Below are 19,490 nucleotides of genomic sequence, written 5' to 3'. Positions count from 1 at the left end.
AAACTTAATCTTTCAAAAAATACAAGACAAGAGGAGGAGGAGGGATTAACTGCACCATACGTAGATAGGTTACCATAACATTACTGTTACAGTAACAGTTAGGGTTACTTGCTTTAATTGAAATTGATGAAAATCATTGTGTTAATAAATGAAGGCATTTTGGATATCAGGAACCAATGACTTTAAACCCTTTAACTCATGTTTAGAATGTTTATGTGATTATATTATCCTCCAAACCATTCTGTTAGCATTAATGTTTGTCTGTAACTGAGACCATTACTACAAAAATTGTTTTATTTTGGATTTCTTTTACATTCTGTTCATTCTCGGTATCACCGATACAACTTGACGCAAACAGTGCCAAACAGATTTCATTTTTATATGGAGACACGGCCACACACACACACACACACAAAAAAAAAATTATAATAATTTCCCTAACACAAAATATGAAGAAATAAATAAAGAGCCGAAAACAAAATGTTATTAAATTTTGCTGCGCAGACAAATACACATCTTAATAGTTACAATACAATTTATTAAACAGTACAAACCGCCCCCCCTGAACGCATACATGGAGTCAACCACCACAAATAAATTATCAACCTGTGTGGACGGCCCCCCCAGGTCTGGAATCAGAGTTTCCACTTTGAACAGTTTCAGAGAGTATTTCCTTTTTTTTTCTTCTTTTTTTGCCATTTTTCTCCCATTTTCTCCCCAATTTAGTCGTTATACCAATTTCCCGTGTGGACCAGCCACAGTCCTGGTCGATGCACTATCCTCTGTCGGTCTGGGGAGGGTGTAGACTGGAGGGACAGGATTGGCTGGTTTTCCGCATTAACACTTTACAACCCTTTGCCATCAGTCCATCTGCTTGTTAAATTCAGCTCCATTCATGGTATGGCAGAGAATGTCAGTATTCGAAGTGATTCAGTGAATTATTATTTTTAAAAACCAAACAATGTGTCTCAATAATAATATAGAAAATTATTTTCTGGTCATTTAAGAGCAAGCAGTTTCAGTTTTATACACCTACATTGCATTTGTGTGTGTGTGTGTGTGTGTGTGTTCCCTGCGTGGTGTTCCTGATAAACTGTAGCCTCATAGTTATGTGCCTGACTAATTTCTTACTCTGATGTGGTATACATCACCATCTGCAGGCCAATACATTATTTGTGTACTCATTCTGTGACCAATTAGCTGTAACTGCTATTAGGTTATGACTTGAAACAAAATAATGGAATGTTTTCCAGGAATGTTGGCTGCTCACACATCACTAATATTTGATGTCAAATTAGCATGTAATGCACTCAAATAAAACTACAGAACAAACCTACAGTGTATAGTTGGTAATAGTTTATTTTTTGGGGTAAAGAATTCAAATTTTACTGCTGGACCAACTCATATAATATGCATCTTTTCTGGAAACCTGAGTACTAATTTATCATATTTTGATGCTATGAAATGTCATGTTGGCTTTTGAAATAGAATCTTTAGAACAATATATATATATTTTAAAAAACATCATGTGGTAGAGATGGTATTGATCTCTGTAACACATATTGAAATACTTTGATATGTATTGCATAAACCAAAAAATATATAAGAGGTCTCTTATAATGTAAAATATAGTAACACCTTGAACAGTAGAACTTATTTCTACAATAAAAAATACAAGGGCGGTTGACTGGATGACTGTTTTATTTGGCTCCACACATTTTTTGTGTGTCTAATTGGGATATGTGATGCGTCTGATGGACCCAATCCTGGGGTTCATGCCGCCCCAGTCGCTGTACCTCCGGTACTCTCCGGGCCTCAGCAGGTACTGGCGCCCCCTGTAGTTGGGGTGCTCATAGAACAGCCAGTGGCCTTCCATGACATTGCAAGAGTGGATGTCGTTGTAGTGGAAGCGGTCGTAGAGGGAGGGGCAGTCATCAGTGAACTCCATCATCTGACCCCCGAAGTCTGCACGCTCATAGATCCTCATTTTGTAAGATCCTTGGTGCTGGAGAAAGTGAAAGCAAGACAACATTAATATTAGTATTAATATTAATCCAAGTTATGGCAAGCCACAATGAGGTAATAATTCTGTGGCGGCTGCTTACTTGGGGGATCATGCGGCAGGATCGGACGCAGTCGTTGAAGCCCATCCATCGCTGGTAGTCTGGATACTCACCCCTCCGGAGGAAGTACTGGTACCCTAAGTAGTTGGGGCGCTCGTAGACCATCCAGCAGCCGCTGTCCACCTGGATGGAGTTGCAGCGGCTGAAGTGGGAGTGGAGGTCAGCGCAGTCACTGCTGCACTCGTAGGACCGGCCCTGGAAGTTTCTGTCCTCGTAAAAGATTATCTGAAAACAAGGTTCAGTTGTTCACAGTTCCACCCTGTGCAGGTATGATTCAACAGTCAGAACAGTCACACTTCAATCTGTACACACGGCCTGAACTGACAGAAAAACAATCATTCTTACCTTTCCCATTGTGTTTGCCTAACTTTGGTCGCACTAAAACAGCAACAGGATTGTGCCAGAGCCTTTTATACACGCAGAAAAACAGGCGCATTGTTTTTTAAATCATTCAACTTTGCAGGTCAGCTTTTTAGAAAAGAATACACTGCTGCTGAAAACAAAAGATATTTGTATCCTTGTCACAAAGGCTACTAATAATGTTGTTTGTTGACTCTGTATCTGTGCAGTTTTTTTTTCCAGTGTTTGCATTCCTGTGGCCATTGAATGGCTAGCCCTGCTTTTTCTAGAGCCGTTTTGTTAAAATCAGTGCTGAGTCCATGTTATATTCTAGTCCATACTACATTGTCCTGAAATTATAGTGATCTCAGGTGGCCAGCAGGTCGTCTACATAGATCAATTACTAGATGTTAAAAGTTTTCCCTAATTATTTGTTTAGGATTTCTGTGAAGGTTCTCAAAAAGTCCCAGATTATGACATATATGCTCAACAAAAGCCTAAATGATGATGCATTCGCATACTGTCACAAGATAGCATTTTGTTGTCATCACTACTTGAAACACGTTTGAGAACTTTACTGTTATTATAAAATCCTATTCAATTGAAATAGTATGTTTAGTTAAATCTCAGTTTCCTTCCAGTCCTTTCTTTAAAATATAAAAGTGTAAAATTCCTACAAGTAGGCTGGATGTTCTGTTCAGCCAGTTGTACAACAGAGAGACACTATCCACATACATGGGTTAAGACCTATCTTCTCAATTCTACTCCATGGAATTGCTGGGGAATGGAAGTCATTTCCCAATTTCATGACAATAAATTTGGTCTGACAACAGTGTTTTAAAATTGAACTTTATTAAAACTTGACTCTAATCGTGGTCAACAAACTAACAGGAATCCATGATGCGCCTCATGGACATGAATCTCATGTTGCTGTATCCCATATCTCTGAAGCTCCTGTACTCCCCAGGCCTCATGTACATCATCCTGCCTCTGTAGTGGGGCTGCTCGTACATCAGCCAGTGGCCGTCCATCACACTGCAGGACTGGCAGTCAGACATGCGGTAACGGTCCATGATGGAGTCACAGTCATCCATCATCTCCATCATCTGACCTCCAAAGTTCTCCCTCTCGTAGATCCTCATCCTAAAGGATCCTCTGTGCTGTTGACAAATGGTTTATTGCAACCTTTATCCATCAGAAAATTCAGAGGACACAACAAATTGCATATGTGAAATACATTTAATTGTCCCTAACATGTAATACTGAAGGAATTAAACTTGATATTAAAAAAGATATAGTCATATATTCATGTCTGGATATTAGCATTAGCTGCTAATTGCCTCCAATTATACAGGATATTCAGTCTAATCACAAGCTGTTCTCACCATGGGGATCATGCGGCAGGACCTGAAGCAGTCGCTCATGCCCATACGGGAGTAGTCAGAGTACTCTCCCCTCCTCACAAAGTACTGGTTCCCCATGTAGTTGGAGCGGTCGTAGACCATAAAGCAGCCGCTCTCCACCCTGCAGGAGTGACAGCGGCTCAGGTAGGAGGTGAGCTCAGCGCAGTCGCTCATACACTCATAGGACCGTCCGCCAAAGTTCCTGTCCTCGTAGAAGATGATCTGGAAGGAAATTATAGTAGAATTTTGAAGGATTGAAGAAATTTTGACCATATATATTTTTTTTTGTTTTTAGACATGTTTAAGTGAAGGATCCAATTACCTTGCCCATGGTCATGGTGAGTTATTCGTCCCCAGAATTGCACATGTGACAGTGAATTTCTGCCACTTTTATACATGACTTGACGTCTAAAGAATCTGTGGTCACATTGTGTGAAACCCTGACAGGGCAACATGTCACAGAGGGCCAGTGTTAACCAGGATTCAGAGAGTACTCTAAAGGGTTATTATCTGCCACAGAGAGCATTTGTGAGGTGAGGCCCATGTCTATATTGTTCTTGAATAACACAGAAAGAGAGAATTCTTTGCTTGAAAGCAAATGGAACAAAAAAGCACCTCACAGTGTGTTAGCAGATTATGTGAAACATTCTTAGTTCTAAAAAAAGATTGATTTTCAAATGCATGAGAAAAAAATAGTCTCAGCAGCCATATAATAAGCTTGTGTCAATACACCCTGATGCATATGATACAGAACACTTCTCCAACAGAGAATGTACACTTTTTATTTGTAAATTTAAAAATTAATTTAAATATAATATATAATGTTACATTTGCAAAACCATTAATATGGTTTTAACTGGCCTCGTAAATGGTTTAGTCAACATGCATTTTAAGAATCAATAGTACTACAGATAAACACAGTTGGAATTGGTTGTAAAGTGCAATATATCCTCCTGGGAACAGTAGCTCTCTCCAGTACATGGCTAATAAGGCCGACAAGTCTGGCATAAAGTTTTGCATTGCTGCTGATGTGAACACCAAGTATTAATTAAAGTCTTTATTTATTATTAATTAATTATTATTATTACATTGTTAAATTGTTTGGAAACTTTGCAGAATTTAAAAGTTTAATATTGCATAATTTGTAGCAATTTTAAAAATAAAATTGCTTTCATACACTGCTCAAATAATGTATACACTGCTAGTATTACATTCTCAGGACACTATTGCCAAGCAAAAATGGAAATGGTTATTAAATCTATAGCTAGTATAGTCTCAATATAGATTTTTCTAATATGCTCACAAAAAGTCACTATTTTCTGTCAGTACTGCAGTGATGCAGTGTTAATACACAAGGTCTAGTTGGATTATTTTAAATCTCTAAATCCCAAAGATAATGAATACATTTAACTTCTCATAGCCTTGGACATCTGCTTCTACTAATGTTGTGTCACCCTGTTGTAAAATCTTTAGCCAAATAGGCCCTGACTTTAAAAAATGTCTTTGGTGCCCTTTACATATGTAGAAAAAGGCAGGCATTTTTTTGTGATCAAATTCTAATTACCATGTGCAATTAATTCTTCTCTTCTAAAACAAGTTGGATAACAGCAGCTGACAGGTTTGTGTTCTATGCAATCACTCCAAGATTGATCTTATATCGTATTTAGCCTAGTATTGCTCTTTGAATTAAGTTCTGGCTCACATGGACCAAAGTCATCCAAGTTTCTGATATGGCTATTGAAACACTTTCACACAAACAGAGAATATCTTTCAGCCTCCTGTTACTCAGATGCTTCATGTGCTTGTAACACCTGTGAGACTCAGCAGGGACTTCTGTGATATCTTAAAAGTAGTGATGGGGCTGTAAGGTTTAAACATTATTATTATTATTATTATTATCTGGGAACAATTTTGCTCAGATTGTTGTATCTTTGGTATTAAAGAACAGTAGAGCTGCTGGCATTCATTTATTACATTAACGCACACATTTAACTGCATTGAACTTTGGTGTGAACGTAGAAGAAAAGATCAGTGTGATTTGGCTTCGTTACTTATCCTGTAAATTATCTTTGGCCTATAGAGGGAGCTGGATTACACTAATAGACACCAGTAAGGCAACAAGTTTGATTTTTGAAGATATTAAGCTGAGGTCAAGATGGCTTTGGCTGTGATGTCACATGGCCAGAAAAAATAGCCATCTTTACAAATTGAGATTCTGCTGTTTATATTTCTCATATAATATTGATATGTTTCATACCACATCATCTCGAAAATATTGAGTTACTTTAAGTGGAAATGTTCTGGTTTTAATTATCCTGCTTGATTTGTTTGCCACATTTTTGTGTTGCACTGGATGGCAATGTAGTAAACTTTTTACTGAATTGGTTACTAAACTGTGCTTGAAACCTTAATTTTCAAGCTCGTTCCCAGCTCTGCCACTACTGTTGTGCCCCTGAGCAAGGTATTTAACCTGAATTTATAACTATAAAATGATAGATGTAATATAAGGGCCTCTTTATAAGAACCTCTCCTAAATGCTGAAGTATCATTTATTGTTTCTAAGTACATGTGTACAAATATTTGAATTGATTAATAATACTCATTTTAGTCATTAGCCCGTAAACAGCATTATATTATCCCCAGTTTGTCAGAATGCATTTTGTGATCAAGGATGGGCAGCATTCAATGACATGCATTTGACATGAGTAAATCAAATGCTTTTGTGTATTTTCCCATTTCTATGCTATGAGCTTGGAAAATACATGATGCAAATTTTATCATGATACTTCAGAAAAAGGCATTTAGGTATTTTTACTGTATGCAGAATACATCCCGATCTCCCTCCAAAAAATAATTCTTACAGTGGCATAGCCAGGAATGCAGTATTCTTGTGAGCTTCAAAAGCATGGACTAGTGTACTGGGCATATGATATTCTATTTTAATCTGTGATTTGGTTTTAAATTGTATTATTATTATTATTATTATTATTAGCCTTCTCCATCTTTGCTGATAATTTTGAATCAATGTTTAACTAAATGAAATTAAATGTTTGTGACTTCCATCACTAATAATATAAATTTAGTTCCAGACCCACCCAAAAAATACTTTGGTTATCTTGGACTATCCTCCACGGTTAGTCTGTATTTTTAAATGATTATTTTCGGCAAGGTCTTGAAAATCATTGTGAGTGAATGGGAACCGGAAAACAGGGAGGAACGATGCTGCCGTAAACGGTCAACAGGGACATTAGATGTTGCTAGTATTCGTGCTATGCAGATACAATGGGGTAAGCTCCACAAAATTACTTGTTTTTGACCAAAATGAAATATCCCTTTAAAAAGGATTTTAAAAGGCTAAATCAACTATGGTTTAAGAGGGGAAAGAAGCCACATTGATTGTCCGATGGAAGCACATTTCTGTTTGGGTGTGGGGTTGCAAATGTTTGTTGTTTATCTCTGTACCTGTGATTGTATTCATAGTTTAGATTGATAAGAAAACAAATTATTTTGTAGGGTAAAAAATGTTCAAATATAAGTCTGATTTGGAAACCAAATAAATTGGAAAGGTGTGTCTTTTGTGGGAAATATTTTTATTAAAAATCAACTGTCTTTAAAACAGTAATAGTTACAGAATGACATTAACAGGAATCCATGATGCGCCTCATGGACATGAATCTCATGTTGCTGTATCCCATATCTCTGAAGCTTCTGTACTCTCCAGGCCTCATGTACATCATCCTGCCTCTGTAGTGGGGCTGCTCGTACATCAGCCAGTGGCCGTCCATCACGTTGCAGGACTGACAGTCGGACATGTGGTAACGGTCCATGATGGAGTCACAGTCATCCATCATCTCCATCATCTGACCTCCAAAGTTCTCCCTCTCGTAGATCCTCATCCTAAAGGAACCTCTGTGCTGCTGACAAATATTGTACAGTAAAGATTTTGACTCATGAAATTCAAATAACATCAAAATATAAAATGTTCTCCACATTTGTAAGTTGTGCTGGGCAAGAGTGTCTGCTAAGTGAATGCAATATTGTTGTATTTGCTTGTGGCAAATACATATAATTGCCACCAGAAGGGTACAACTGCAAAATTAAAACTTCAATACAAAGTAACATTCATATGAGAACATTTCCAATCTAATACGAAGCTGTTCTCACCATGGGGATCATGCGGCAGGACCTGAAGCAGTCGCTCATGCCCATACGAGAGTAGTCGGAGTACTCTCCCCTCCTCACAAAGTACTGGTTCCCCATGTAGTTGGAGCGGTCATACAACATGAAGCAGCCGCTCTCCACCCTGCAGGAGTGACAGCGGCTCAGGTAGGAGGTGAGCTCAGCGCAGTCGCTCATACATTCATAGGAGCGTCCACCAAAGTTCCTCTCCTCGTAGAAGATAATCTAGAGACAAATTAATTTAATATAAAGACTGATAATAATGAAGCAATGACCATGGTGATCACTGAAGCTAACCAAGGTAAAGGCAGTTTTGTTCCAGACAGATTTCCTATCTATAGTTGTTTCATGTGCCCCAGGAAATGAAATGTTCATGGCTGTGAAGGTGCAGCTGTTTTTAACCACACATAGATCCAATGCTAAGAGTGTAACCCCAATTCTGTATCTCAAGAGGACTGCACTACGCTTACCTTGCCCATGGTCATAATGCTGGTTTCCCCCTCTGACTGAACACCACTGATGCACTGACACTGTTGCACCTTTACACTTTACTTTTATACCTGACCAAATCCAAAGTACATTGCGGCCCCATTGTGAAAATCCCTGACCCAGCAGCACAGCACAGAGGGCTTAACCACAGCCAGGTCTATCCATAGTGTTTCCTTTACTTTGCAGAGAAATTTCTCCACCTGTGCATAACAAAGCCAACTGACAAAAAGGCCTTAGGCAGTTTTACTGATTTTTGCACTTGACATTATTGTCAGGCGACGTAATGATTAAGTGACATATGTTTCATTCCCCAAATCCAGCGGTTTTAACAGCCAACACCCTTGTTAAATGTCTGGCACTCTGAATACCAAATCGCAAGTGCCTAACAGTTAAAACACCTCACTTATTCAACCTGTAAAATATATTTATTAGATTTACTCAAAGATATCAGTTATCAAATTAAATTGCTAAATTTGTTGATAGGCAGAGCAAATTGTTGGATCAAATATTATCAAAATGTGTAACCTGAAACCAGATTAAAATGAAGATTTTTAATAAGTTACAACAAATATTTTAATCTAAAGATAAGGTTCAACTACCTTTAAACAATTAAAAAAGGTTACATACATAAACTCACTCAAAAGATGAATGAAAGAAGATGCTAAACAAAGCTTGTTTGTCCCAAAGTAATCAAAGAGTGTTCCAAGGCCAAAATTTAAAAAACAAAAAGACAGCAGAATATTCCAAAAGTCTAGAGGTGAAATGTAGAACTCCAGACCTTGATGCTGGACTCAGATACCCACTTTCAACTAACCGTTAAAAATGGACTTCACACCAAGTTTCTAAAAAAAGTTAATTCTTACTAAAGGAATGCTGCATATTTTACCCAGAAAGGGGGGAGTGGGATTGGCACAACCTCTGACATACACAAACACACACACACAAATAATTTATTGCTATACTTGTGAGGACTTCCCATTGACTACACTAATTCCGTAACCTCTAACCCTAACCCTAACCCCAACCACTTAATCCTAACCTTAACCTAATTGTAAACCTAACCCTAACCCTAAGTCCTAACCCTAAAACAGCCTCTTGAACTTGTGGGGACCAGCAAAAGGTCCCCACCTTGTGTAATTTTTCTTTCTATCCTTGTGGGGACATTTGGTTCTTACAAAGATAGCAATACATGTCCACACACACACACACACACACACAGACCCACACTCACACAGGGACACACACATTCACACCACAAATGGCAACCTCTCAGTTCCGGCTCTGTGTCTTATCTCCAGGCTATGCTGGCAGAGTGCAAAGTTTTCTATGGCTGAGAATGGGCAAATGGGCATATTGCATTTCTTAGTGTATCAAACATCCACAGAGCATTTGTCCTTTGTGGAATCTGTGATCTCTTATCAAAATATATAAACCTACATTGTTCATTGGCACAGATTTTACCTCTACTTGTTAACATTACAATCAAATCTGTAATGGTGTGGGGGTGTTGGAGAACCAGAAGCGACGAATATAGGGGAACGAAAAGCTAACGCTACCGGAAGCGTTAGCCACAAAGTCCCGAAGGACAAAGGAAGGGGGGAACACCCGAAAGTAAAACACAAAACAAATAAGATCCTTGGGAGAGCAACTCCCGCACACAAAGGATCCTAAACAACAACAAAAAAACACGGAGTAAAAAACCACTCCGAAGGACCCCCTTGTCCAGCCGTAAAACTGGCTCGCGAAACCAAAAGCGACCTGTGAAAACCAGGGCGAAAAAAGAAAAGGACCAGTGGTACAGAGGCGAAGCTCTGGTACCAAACCCAAAACTGGTCTCAAAAGAAAAGACAACTGAGTAGCAAAACTTACTCAGCGAAAAGAAAACCCTGAGACGCAGCTCAGAAAAACACAAACAAAATACATTACCCGGGACAACGTCCCGATACCCACCGGCTCTCACGAGCTCAAAATAAAAGTATAAATGCTCTTAAGGTGTCAGAATGCGCTCACTGCGCTAAGAGACTGACTCGCCTTAAGAGGACCCAGAACCAATCACAACACAGTTCAGTAAACCGTCCACCGAGCACCTATACCTCTACCGTACCGGCTTTGTGTTTAACAGGATTTTACACAGAAGCGCAGATGGCTGTTCTGTCAGTGCTTATAAAGGCACCTCCCCAGGTGAAAATAATTGGGAAATCAGACACCTGGAACAAATTAAGAACTTCTCAAAAGCTAGGTGCCTTCTAGTGGCAGCACAAGGCCACTACACCCCAGAACCATGACAAAATCCTTATAAACTATAGAATGCCCTGACATGTTACTAACTGAAGCACACATTTTGCCAGTTTCTTACATTTATTATTTAACATAAAATCACAGACTAGCTGCCAGTGCTGTACAGCAAAAAATGGTAGTGTAGATAAAAATCAGCTCAAGTCTCTCACAATAAAATTGTAAGCCTAACTGCAGTTGTATATGCATTGTCTGTAAAATACAATCTCAAACTCATCACATCTGTTACTCATTCAACAGCATACCCCTCAGTTAATTTGAAGCATACATTTAGACAACTGTTTAGATGCATGTTTAACTTGTTCAGCAAGTACAGTCACTGTTTTACAACAGAAGTCTGTGAGCTGGGCTGTTGTTGATGCTGGTGGTGGAACCATGTATGTGGCTGCAGTTCTCAGACTGAGGAGGTACAGAGTATGTAAGTGGAGTTTTATGGGAAAATGTTATGTACTGTCACATTTATTAATGTAAAATTGATCCAAAATCTCTTTTCAAATTTTTCTATGAATGCGGAACACGAGCAAGACCGGAACAAAAACAAAATATTTATAATGCATATTTAATGTTTAATGTTTTAATGTTTAAATGACCAATATTTTTGTGGCTGGTTTGTGACCATTATAGGTCTGTTTACATTTACTGTATGCAATAACCAATGGCAATTAGATGAATTAGATGAATGCTAGCTGCACCAGGATATAATAAACAAGTGACTAGACTTACAGGACCTGCTATTTGCTTTCATCAAATGGGTATCTCCTGTGTCATTATCAAATATAAATACATGTCTGAATATTGTTTACTAATATTTCACAGGGATCAAAAAATCTGGAATCATTGAGTGTGTGTGTCCTAAAAACATGTATGAGTGCATGAGGGAACAAGCATGTATGCATGTGTGTGTGAGAGAGAGGAAGAGAATGTATTATACTGTGTTATAAATGTTTTGTGTTTGGGTATTAATAAAAAAACAGTAATCATGCCGTTCATCTTCTGCAAACATCAGACAACTATTTTCAGTTAAAAGTTTAACAGTTTATTGAATATCTACAACTAATATCTACAGTATATTTTTGTCATTTGACTTTATGTATAACTTCAACAGGAATCCATGATGCGCCTCATGGACATGAATCTCATGTTGCTGTATCCCATATCTCTGAAGCTCCTGTACTCCCCAGGCCTCATGTACATCATCCTGCCTCTGTAGTGGGGCTGCTCGTACATCAGCCAGTGGCCGTCCATCACGTTACAGGACTGGCAGTCGGACATGCGGTAACGGTCCATGATGGAGTCACAGTCATCCATCAGCTCCATCATCTGACCTCCAAAGTTCTCCCTCTCGTAGATCCTCATCCTGAAGTTTCCTCTGTGCTGTTGGTCAATCAAAGCCACAACAGTGTCATTAAGACAAAATTCTGGAACTAAAATACAAACCAGAGCCTCCATCATGAGGCATAATAAGTGGAAAAATGAAAAGTGTCATAAATTTGTATTCAAAATTTGTGTCAAAAAATTCAAGCTTAAGATGTGCTAGGCGGATTGCATTTACAAATGCATTAATGAGTTCAGCCTAATATTAAAATGCTCTAAACACTGGCCACATGGGCTGCTTGTTTCTGGCAGTGATAGAACAGAACTCACCATGGGGATCATTCGGCAGGAGCGGATGGACTCGAACATGCCCATACGGGAGTAGTCAGAGTATTCTCCCCTCCTCAGGAAGTACTGGTTCCCCATGTAGTTGGGACGGTCGTAGACCATGAAGCAGCCGCTGTCCACCCTGCAGGAGTTGCAGCGGCTCAGGTAGGAGCTGATCTCGGGGCAGTCGCTCATGCACTCATAGGAGCGACCGCCGAAGTTCCTGTCCTCGTAGAAGATGATCTGAAAGAAAGTAATTTAAAAGTGTGACCTCTTCACACATACCTCAAACCAGGGATACTTTAGTATCCTTCCTCTTTTCAAATTAAATATTTATGGTACAAACTGTATCAGTATTTAGATGTGCATTAGTGTTTTAGGCATTTGCTCCATGCTAATGTCCACAAGAGGCTCTGATCTTACCCTGCCCATGATGATAGTTGGTCTGATCTGTGAGATTGAACCTGGGAGCTGTGCTGCAGTCACACAGAACCTGTGCCCACTTTTATACCCAACTTACAACTCAAACCAGCTGTGGCACCATTGTGTGAAAGCACCTGACTCATCACTGCAATAGCTCAGCTTTCTGTTTGTCTGGGTAGGATAGTACAGTAAAGGGTTATTATTTTCCTCTTCTATACAGTTTCTTTCGCATTCTGGAAGCATAGAAAATTCTCCCTACCCCAAAACCAATTCAGAACCAAACGTGCTTTGTATAGCATAAAAGAGCCTTGATCATTACATTCATGCCTCGGTGTAAAGTAAATGCAGACATACTTGCTAATTGTGAGCTCTGGATTCATTAGCAGATTTATTTATTTTATGAACTGTGTAGAGATTCAGCAACCTGCACTGTAATGTTTGACTTTTATGCAAGCTGAGCGCATGTCTTTAAAACATTACTCATTGATCATAGTCAATATTTTATTTGAAGTAGCATTCTTAGCAATAATTTTCATACAACGTGTACTTAAATCAAATGCAAATGTTCTGATTATAAATCTAAAATTGTGGAGTACAGTCAAATCATTATGGCACCATATATGTAGAGTATTGCTGTTAGTTTTGTGCCACAGCCACCTAGCCACCTCCTACATTCGCCACTGTATGGTCACCCATGCTTCATCATAGTTCATGATATGGGGAGCCTTATCTTTCGAGACAGACAGCCACTGGCATTATATTATATTAACTAGCTAGGGACAGCTTAGTTAGAACAAGCTATCTTCCGCAGTTATATGAAAAATAAACATGTTTATAATATGCAAAAAATGTAATATGTATTTTTCTTTAAAACTTCTAGCAAGTTGGCTGTACTAAGCTGCTAGCTAAGATACAAACAAAATTTGTGAACCAATATATTGTACCTAGTGAGCTAGCTAGCCAAGGACCTGGGAGAGTAGCTAGCATAATCGACTAGCTAGAACTTATTAATATTTCTCTTGTGAGTACATTAACATCTGTAACCCATGACCTGACGTTATGCCATCAAAAGTGATTTTTAAAATATTCTAGCTAGCTCTGTAAAACCCAAGTTTTCTTTAGAAAAGCAATAATTTATTTGTTCAGCTAACTTTACAGTTACTGAACTAAAATGGGCTTCCTTTGCCTTACTGGTGAAATCAAACTTTAGTATTTCAAAGACAAACATTGATGTTCTTGTATACTTTTGCAAGTGACACTGGATAAGTGTGTCTGCTAAGTAACGGTGATGTAATACAGTATAATGTAGTTGGAGATGGTGTAACGCTGAGAAAATCCCCATGTTATTGAGATCACCTACTGTAAGCCTTGTAGCGAGCCATTTATATCTTTAGTCACACTTGAAACCAAACTTCTAACAATAAATTCAGGAGGTAATGCCCAGCCATAAGATTTTTACCATCTTCTGCCTAATAAACATTGTCATTATGTTGTATACCTGCCTCTGTCAGACATTCAGTTGGCTATTGACCATGTAAGGATTTCCCTCTCATGCATTTTCAGGGTTTCCCAACTGTATAACCAGGAGTGGTGTAGTCAGTTAGTGGCAGTCTGTGGTGCTATTACCTCCTGAAGGTTGCATAAGCATAATTATCATTAATTAACAGACAAATGTTTTATTTTTACATTTTTATAGAAAATTAATTTTATGTAAATAGCTGACTCTTTTTATAAGGCATATTTGACTGAATAAAAATGTTTCCAGTTTTATTGGGTAGATACATAGTTTATTGCACCATACAACGTGTCTGACCACGGCTGCAGTATATTTCAAAACTAGCCCAAAACCTGTTGCACATGGCTTAAATTTCTCACCCACAAATACAAATATTTTTATTCATTATAAATGTTTTGTTTCATAAATAAAATCTACTGAAAGTGCGAAGGTTTGTAAAAAAACAATTCATGTTCAAATTTACATCCCATATACCTGCTCAATATTTTTAGAAAATTGCAGGTGGGGTTGTGTACATGCATTGGAATTAGGAATTGCTTCAGAGTGGCGTGTCTGCACCAGTCACAAAAACTCCTTAGACTTTTTAAGGATGGGAGAAACAAACCTATACAAAATTATAAACTAAACTTTTTTGCATTGTTCTATATTATCAGATACACCATTTTATCAAAAATTACTTTAGGGTGAGGTTTCTCTTTAATAAAGGTTTTCTGAAACATTGTAAGGCTTGTCAGAGTTTTGATGTTCTGAGCTTTAATGTTTTTTTATTTTTATTTGGCCCTCTATCTTCTACCAAAACAACTAGAATGTACATGCCATTGTCTATTTCTTTCCACATCTTTTGAATCATCAAATGGAGTCTGTGAAACAAAACCTGCAATATATTGTTTACCTTTATAATAACTTGGATTAAATTTCATAGTCATTTTAATGTTTTGTGGCATGTTTTTCATATTTCAATACATGTTTTATGACTAGAAAATATATACATATAATACTGCTCTTGACATGTGGCAAAATGACTTATGAAGCTATTATGACATGGCCATAAAGATGCATGGTGACAAATGCCAATTTATTATCCATGCATCGAATATAAATAAAAAAATGCTATTGTAATCATGGAAATGGTAATAACCTCTGAAACTGGTTTGCACAAACTAAGAATGTAGAAAATGTAAAAGGCAAACCATGACTATGCACAACTTATACAAAACGATACAATATATATGTGCATATACTTCTGAATGTGTCAAGCCAGTCATGAGTCCATGTGGTATATGTTGAGGGACTAATTAAAAACTTGCGAGGAGGACTAAACTATAATTAGTTACTAACATGGAAATGGATTGCTGTAGTGACGTGTGGCATAACTTCATGTAGGACATTTTGGTGTGAAATGCTTTGGACCAACTGGATAAAATAAATACAAAATCAGGAAGAACATTTAAAATATATTTTATTTCCTATATTTTCTATATTTCCAGTGCTGAGATCTGTGACTTTAACAGGAATCCATGATGCGCCTCATGGACATGAATCTCATGTTGCTGTATCCCATATCTCTGAAGCTCCTGTACTCCCCAGGCCTCATGTACATCATCCTGCCTCTGTAGTGGGGCTGCTCGTACATCAGCCAGTGGCCGTCCATCACGTTGCAGGACTGGCAGTCGGACATGCGGTAACGGTCCATGATGGAGTCACAGTCATCCATCAGCTCCATCATCTGACCTCCAAAGTTCTCCCTCTCGTAGATCCTCATCCTGAAGTTCCCTCTGTGCTGTTTGTGGGGAATTTAAACATAAAAATTTACCAGACGTAGATAAGCAACAACATTTTAGGCAGAACTTAACTGTAGGAATTGATTTTTCTAATATTATACATGCTCTAAACATGGGCCGCATGGGCTGCTAGTTCTTGGCCGTGATAGAACAGAACTCACCATGGGGATCATTCGGCAGGAGCGGATGGACTCGAACATGCCCATGCGGGAGTAGTCAGAGTATTCTCCCCTCCTCAGGAAGTACTGGTTCCCCATGTAGTTGGGACGGTCGTAGACCATGAAGCAGCCGCTGTCCACCCTGCAGGAGTTGCAGCGGCTCAGGTAGGAGCTGATCTCGGGGCAGTCGCTCATGCACTCATAGGAGCGACCGCCGAAGTTCCTGTCCTCGTAGAAGATGATCTATAATACAGCAAAAGTTTAAAACAAAACTTATCAGTAAGAAAGAATATGCAAATACTGTAGTCAGCAACAGGATTAATTTGACCTCAATTTGAAATCAGAGCCAGTTGTATGACCGATGATTTTCTTAGTTGAGGAATTGCAGATGTTTTTAAAAAATTCAGTTTTAAGCTGTTTCTGTTGTTTAGCATACACAATTGACATACAAGCTAGCAAGCCACCATCTGCGGAGAGATAGGCTGCAGGTGGCATAGATGCAACTCTACCCGCTGGATGGGTATACAAAGTCAATGGAATCAATACAACACGTAATACAGCAAACAGCAGCTATTCAGATTTCATGGTGCGTTAGAGGCCTTCTTTTCCTGTCTTATCTGTGGGTGGACAAGCATGTTCAGTCTCTGCGCCCCCTATGCATCTTACTCTGCCCATGGTGTTAGCTGGTCCCCTCTCAAAGCTGCACTGGTGCCCGCACCCCACACAGGGCAGCTGCCAAATTTATACCCGTCCTGCCTCTGAAGTGCCTGTGCGCCCATTGTGCGAATCCCCTGACTCATCTGCCCATTCAGGCTGTGTGCGGCCTGCAGTTTGGCGCAGGCTCTAAAGGGTTATTATTTGGTACTGAATGCGTTTGGAGGTATGGGCTTATTTCTATATTGTTCTCACTCATGCTGCAGAACAGAATATTCTCTCTGTTTCATAAAAGTAATTTAGACCCCCATGAGGCAGTGATTGGTCTTGTGCTTGTATGAGTGATGTGGTGGAACAGTCCAGGCCATTCAATTATGTGCTATACTGTGTAAATTAATGTAATTAAAACACAAATTTACACAAAAGTAGTGAACTTTTACTACTTTTTAAAAATTTGCTGTTGGCCTCACAGTGGTTTCCCAAACAGTTACATCCCACCTCAGTGATTGATCTTTGACAGATTGCATGGTGTAAGAAGTGTCCACATAGATATATACACCTAGCCACTTCTTAATGGTTGATTTGCTCAAAAGAATATTCAGTGTCTCTGACATTTTGTCCTCCTGTTCTTAAATGCATTGTTTTGGAAGTGATTTACTCTACATTGTTGGTTCATATACCAATAATAAATAATATATTGTGACGCAGGGCTGGGGGACTGATCATGCAGTGAACAGACAGGACAAAAACATTAGAAATGTTTGGCTTATCACCTTTTATTACATCAAAACACCAACACAACAGATATTCTCAATAAAACAAAAAAGGAAAATCTGGCAACCAATTAACTCCAAGACAAAGGAAAAATAAAAACCACAAACAAAAACTGGCACCAACATACGACACTCTATATACCACACCTCGCAGAGCTATCCCCCTTTAGGCCTGTCAACCAGGCCTTTTATTAGGCCCAATGATTAGGTAATGGGCCTCAGATGTAGTGGTTACGATGCATCACAGCTTCCTTCATACCTGTGTGTGGGGCCAGTGCTGCCCCCTGGTGGACAGACAGCACTCCAACTCCCTTCCGGGCACCACAATATATAATCAGACTGACATCATTCTACCACCTCACCAGCTTCTGTCTGCACATAATAGTAACATTGTCATTCTGACTTGTTCATACAATTGCAAGGATATTTTGTTGCTCAAATGAAACTGCAGGAGAAACAAAGTCACAGTTGTTCACTCTGAGCCTCAGAAGGCACAACATAATGTTATTGGCCAGTAAATATTAACCTATATGAACTAGCCTTCCTTACAAATACATGTGAATATATTATTTTACATTTTCTTGTTTGCCAGATAAGGCTAAACTGTTTATATTTGACATTTTCACTTTGATGATGTTTACCAGATTCAGTAAGCCTGTGACCCCTGCAAAAATAAATAAATGAATAAATAAATAAATAAAAAAGCTGCATCAGTGAGAAGAAAAGAATACTTCAGGTGAAATGGAGTGGCTCATATTTCGTCATACCTCAGGGACATGATGAAGTGATGTGTTTAATCTGGAAGCAGATGAACTTAGTACTTACAACAGGTGATATAAATTATTTATTATTATATATTATTATTATTTATTATAATAATAATAATAATAATAATAATAATAATGACAGTGATAGTAGTATCCACCACATATGCATTCCATTCTAAATTATGTGATCTTAGATTACGAAGAGGTTAACGTTTTGATTTTGTGCTATTTAAGAAGGCATAGATTTAAAAATGCCAAAACTAAAATATTATTTATCTCCTGTGTTTTGCATTTGGCCTTATCTCTTCACCAGCCAGCACTTCTTACATGTATCTTTTTTTTTCTTCATTGCATATGCAGTGATATGAGCATGTTTTTGTTGCTGTTACATTGAAAAAGATGCATCAAGATTGACAAAAAAGGAAGGAGGTTATTGTTTGATATGAATCATAACTGATTTAATAAACCATTTGCAGTTTCAGTGTACCGGCCGTGTGTACTTAGACATGCATGGCTTAATCTTTGAGACAAGCATATGCTACTGGCAGGATCAACCAGGTAACTGGCACCAAAATGTAGGGGATATGCCTCTATATCCTTACATATGGCACCAGAATGTAGTAATCAGTCTCATAAAATTACTTTAATCATATGTCACACGCCGATGTGGCACCGCTGGGAGGGAAATCATTCCAGGTGTGAAATGTTTGTTGCCAAATGGAGAAAGAGAGAGTGCACCCACACCAACACAAAATTAAATAAACAAACACCTTCACCCTTCCCCCTCATGGGTTCCGGGCGAAAGCAATAAACTAACACAACAAACTAAAATAAATAAGACAATAGAAAGCAAATCTAAGCGATAGCTTTTCAGCTTTCCGCTCGTAGCTGGCAAACTTTTCAGATGCCAGCCACACTGCTTTTTAGCGTCTGTTTTCTTCCCCTTGTC

The 19,490-nt window shown here is 38.5% G+C and overlaps 4 protein-coding genes and 1 pseudogene across 4 annotated transcripts; all 5 read right to left on the bottom strand.

The window, feature by feature from the left end:
- Nucleotides 1–1,729: 1,729 nt before the first annotated feature.
- On the bottom strand, nt 1,730–2,477 carry LOC118213798 (gamma-crystallin M2-like). Its single transcript, XM_035392968.1, has 3 exons — nt 2,469–2,477; nt 2,106–2,348; nt 1,730–2,005 (listed from the first exon to the last, which is right to left on the bottom strand). The coding sequence occupies exons 1-3, from the start codon at nt 2,475–2,477 to the stop codon at nt 1,730–1,732; spliced, it is 528 nt and encodes a 175-aa protein (XP_035248859.1).
- An 869-nt stretch (nt 2,478–3,346) lies between these two features.
- LOC118213803 (gamma-crystallin M3-like) lies at nt 3,347–4,202 on the bottom strand. Its single transcript, XM_035392974.1, has 3 exons — nt 4,188–4,202; nt 3,848–4,087; nt 3,347–3,622 (listed from the first exon to the last, which is right to left on the bottom strand). Exons 1-3 carry the CDS (start codon nt 4,200–4,202, stop codon nt 3,347–3,349), a joined length of 531 nt encoding a protein of 176 aa, XP_035248865.1.
- A 3,301-nt stretch (nt 4,203–7,503) lies between these two features.
- LOC118214372 (gamma-crystallin M3-like) lies at nt 7,504–8,523 on the bottom strand. The gene is made up of 3 exons (XM_035394282.1): nt 8,515–8,523; nt 8,030–8,269; nt 7,504–7,782 (listed from the first exon to the last, which is right to left on the bottom strand). The coding sequence occupies exons 1-3, from the start codon at nt 8,521–8,523 to the stop codon at nt 7,504–7,506; spliced, it is 528 nt and encodes a 175-aa protein (XP_035250173.1).
- Nucleotides 8,524–11,897: 3,374 nt separating this feature from the next.
- LOC118213646 (gamma-crystallin M3-like) lies at nt 11,898–12,932 on the bottom strand. The gene is made up of 3 exons (XM_035392661.1): nt 12,893–12,932; nt 12,473–12,712; nt 11,898–12,202 (listed from the first exon to the last, which is right to left on the bottom strand). Exons 1-3 carry the CDS (start codon nt 12,899–12,901, stop codon nt 11,927–11,929), a joined length of 525 nt encoding a protein of 174 aa, XP_035248552.1. The 5' UTR covers nt 12,902–12,932; the 3' UTR covers nt 11,898–11,926.
- Nucleotides 12,933–15,895: 2,963 nt separating this feature from the next.
- LOC118213647 lies at nt 15,896–16,593 on the bottom strand (annotated as a pseudogene).
- Nucleotides 16,594–19,490: the final 2,897 nt, after the last annotated feature.

The sequence above is a fragment of the Anguilla anguilla genome, chromosome 15 (genome assembly GCF_013347855.1).
Source record: "Anguilla anguilla isolate fAngAng1 chromosome 15, fAngAng1.pri, whole genome shotgun sequence".
NCBI lineage: Eukaryota > Metazoa > Chordata > Actinopteri > Anguilliformes > Anguillidae > Anguilla > Anguilla anguilla.
Note: the sequence above shows the minus strand (reverse complement) of the source record. Positions and strands in the feature narration are given on the sequence as shown.

What these genes read in the sequence shown, in the direction of transcription:
- LOC118213798 (XM_035392968.1), bottom strand. An exon ending in CCTGCCGCATGATCCCCCAA is followed by an intron (nt 2,006 to 2,105) that starts GTAAGCAGCCGC and finishes CACTTTCTCCAG; the next exon opens with CACCAAGGATCTTACAAAAT.
- LOC118213803 (XM_035392974.1), bottom strand. An exon ending in CCTGCCGCATGATCCCCATG is followed by an intron (nt 3,623 to 3,847) that starts GTGAGAACAGCT and finishes ATTTGTCAACAG; the next exon opens with CACAGAGGATCCTTTAGGAT.
- LOC118214372 (XM_035394282.1), bottom strand. An exon ending in CCTGCCGCATGATCCCCATG is followed by an intron (nt 7,783 to 8,029) that starts GTGAGAACAGCT and finishes AATATTTGTCAG; the next exon opens with CAGCACAGAGGTTCCTTTAG.
- LOC118213646 (XM_035392661.1), bottom strand. An exon ending in CCTGCCGAATGATCCCCATG is followed by an intron (nt 12,203 to 12,472) that starts GTGAGTTCTGTT and finishes ATTGACCAACAG; the next exon opens with CACAGAGGAAACTTCAGGAT.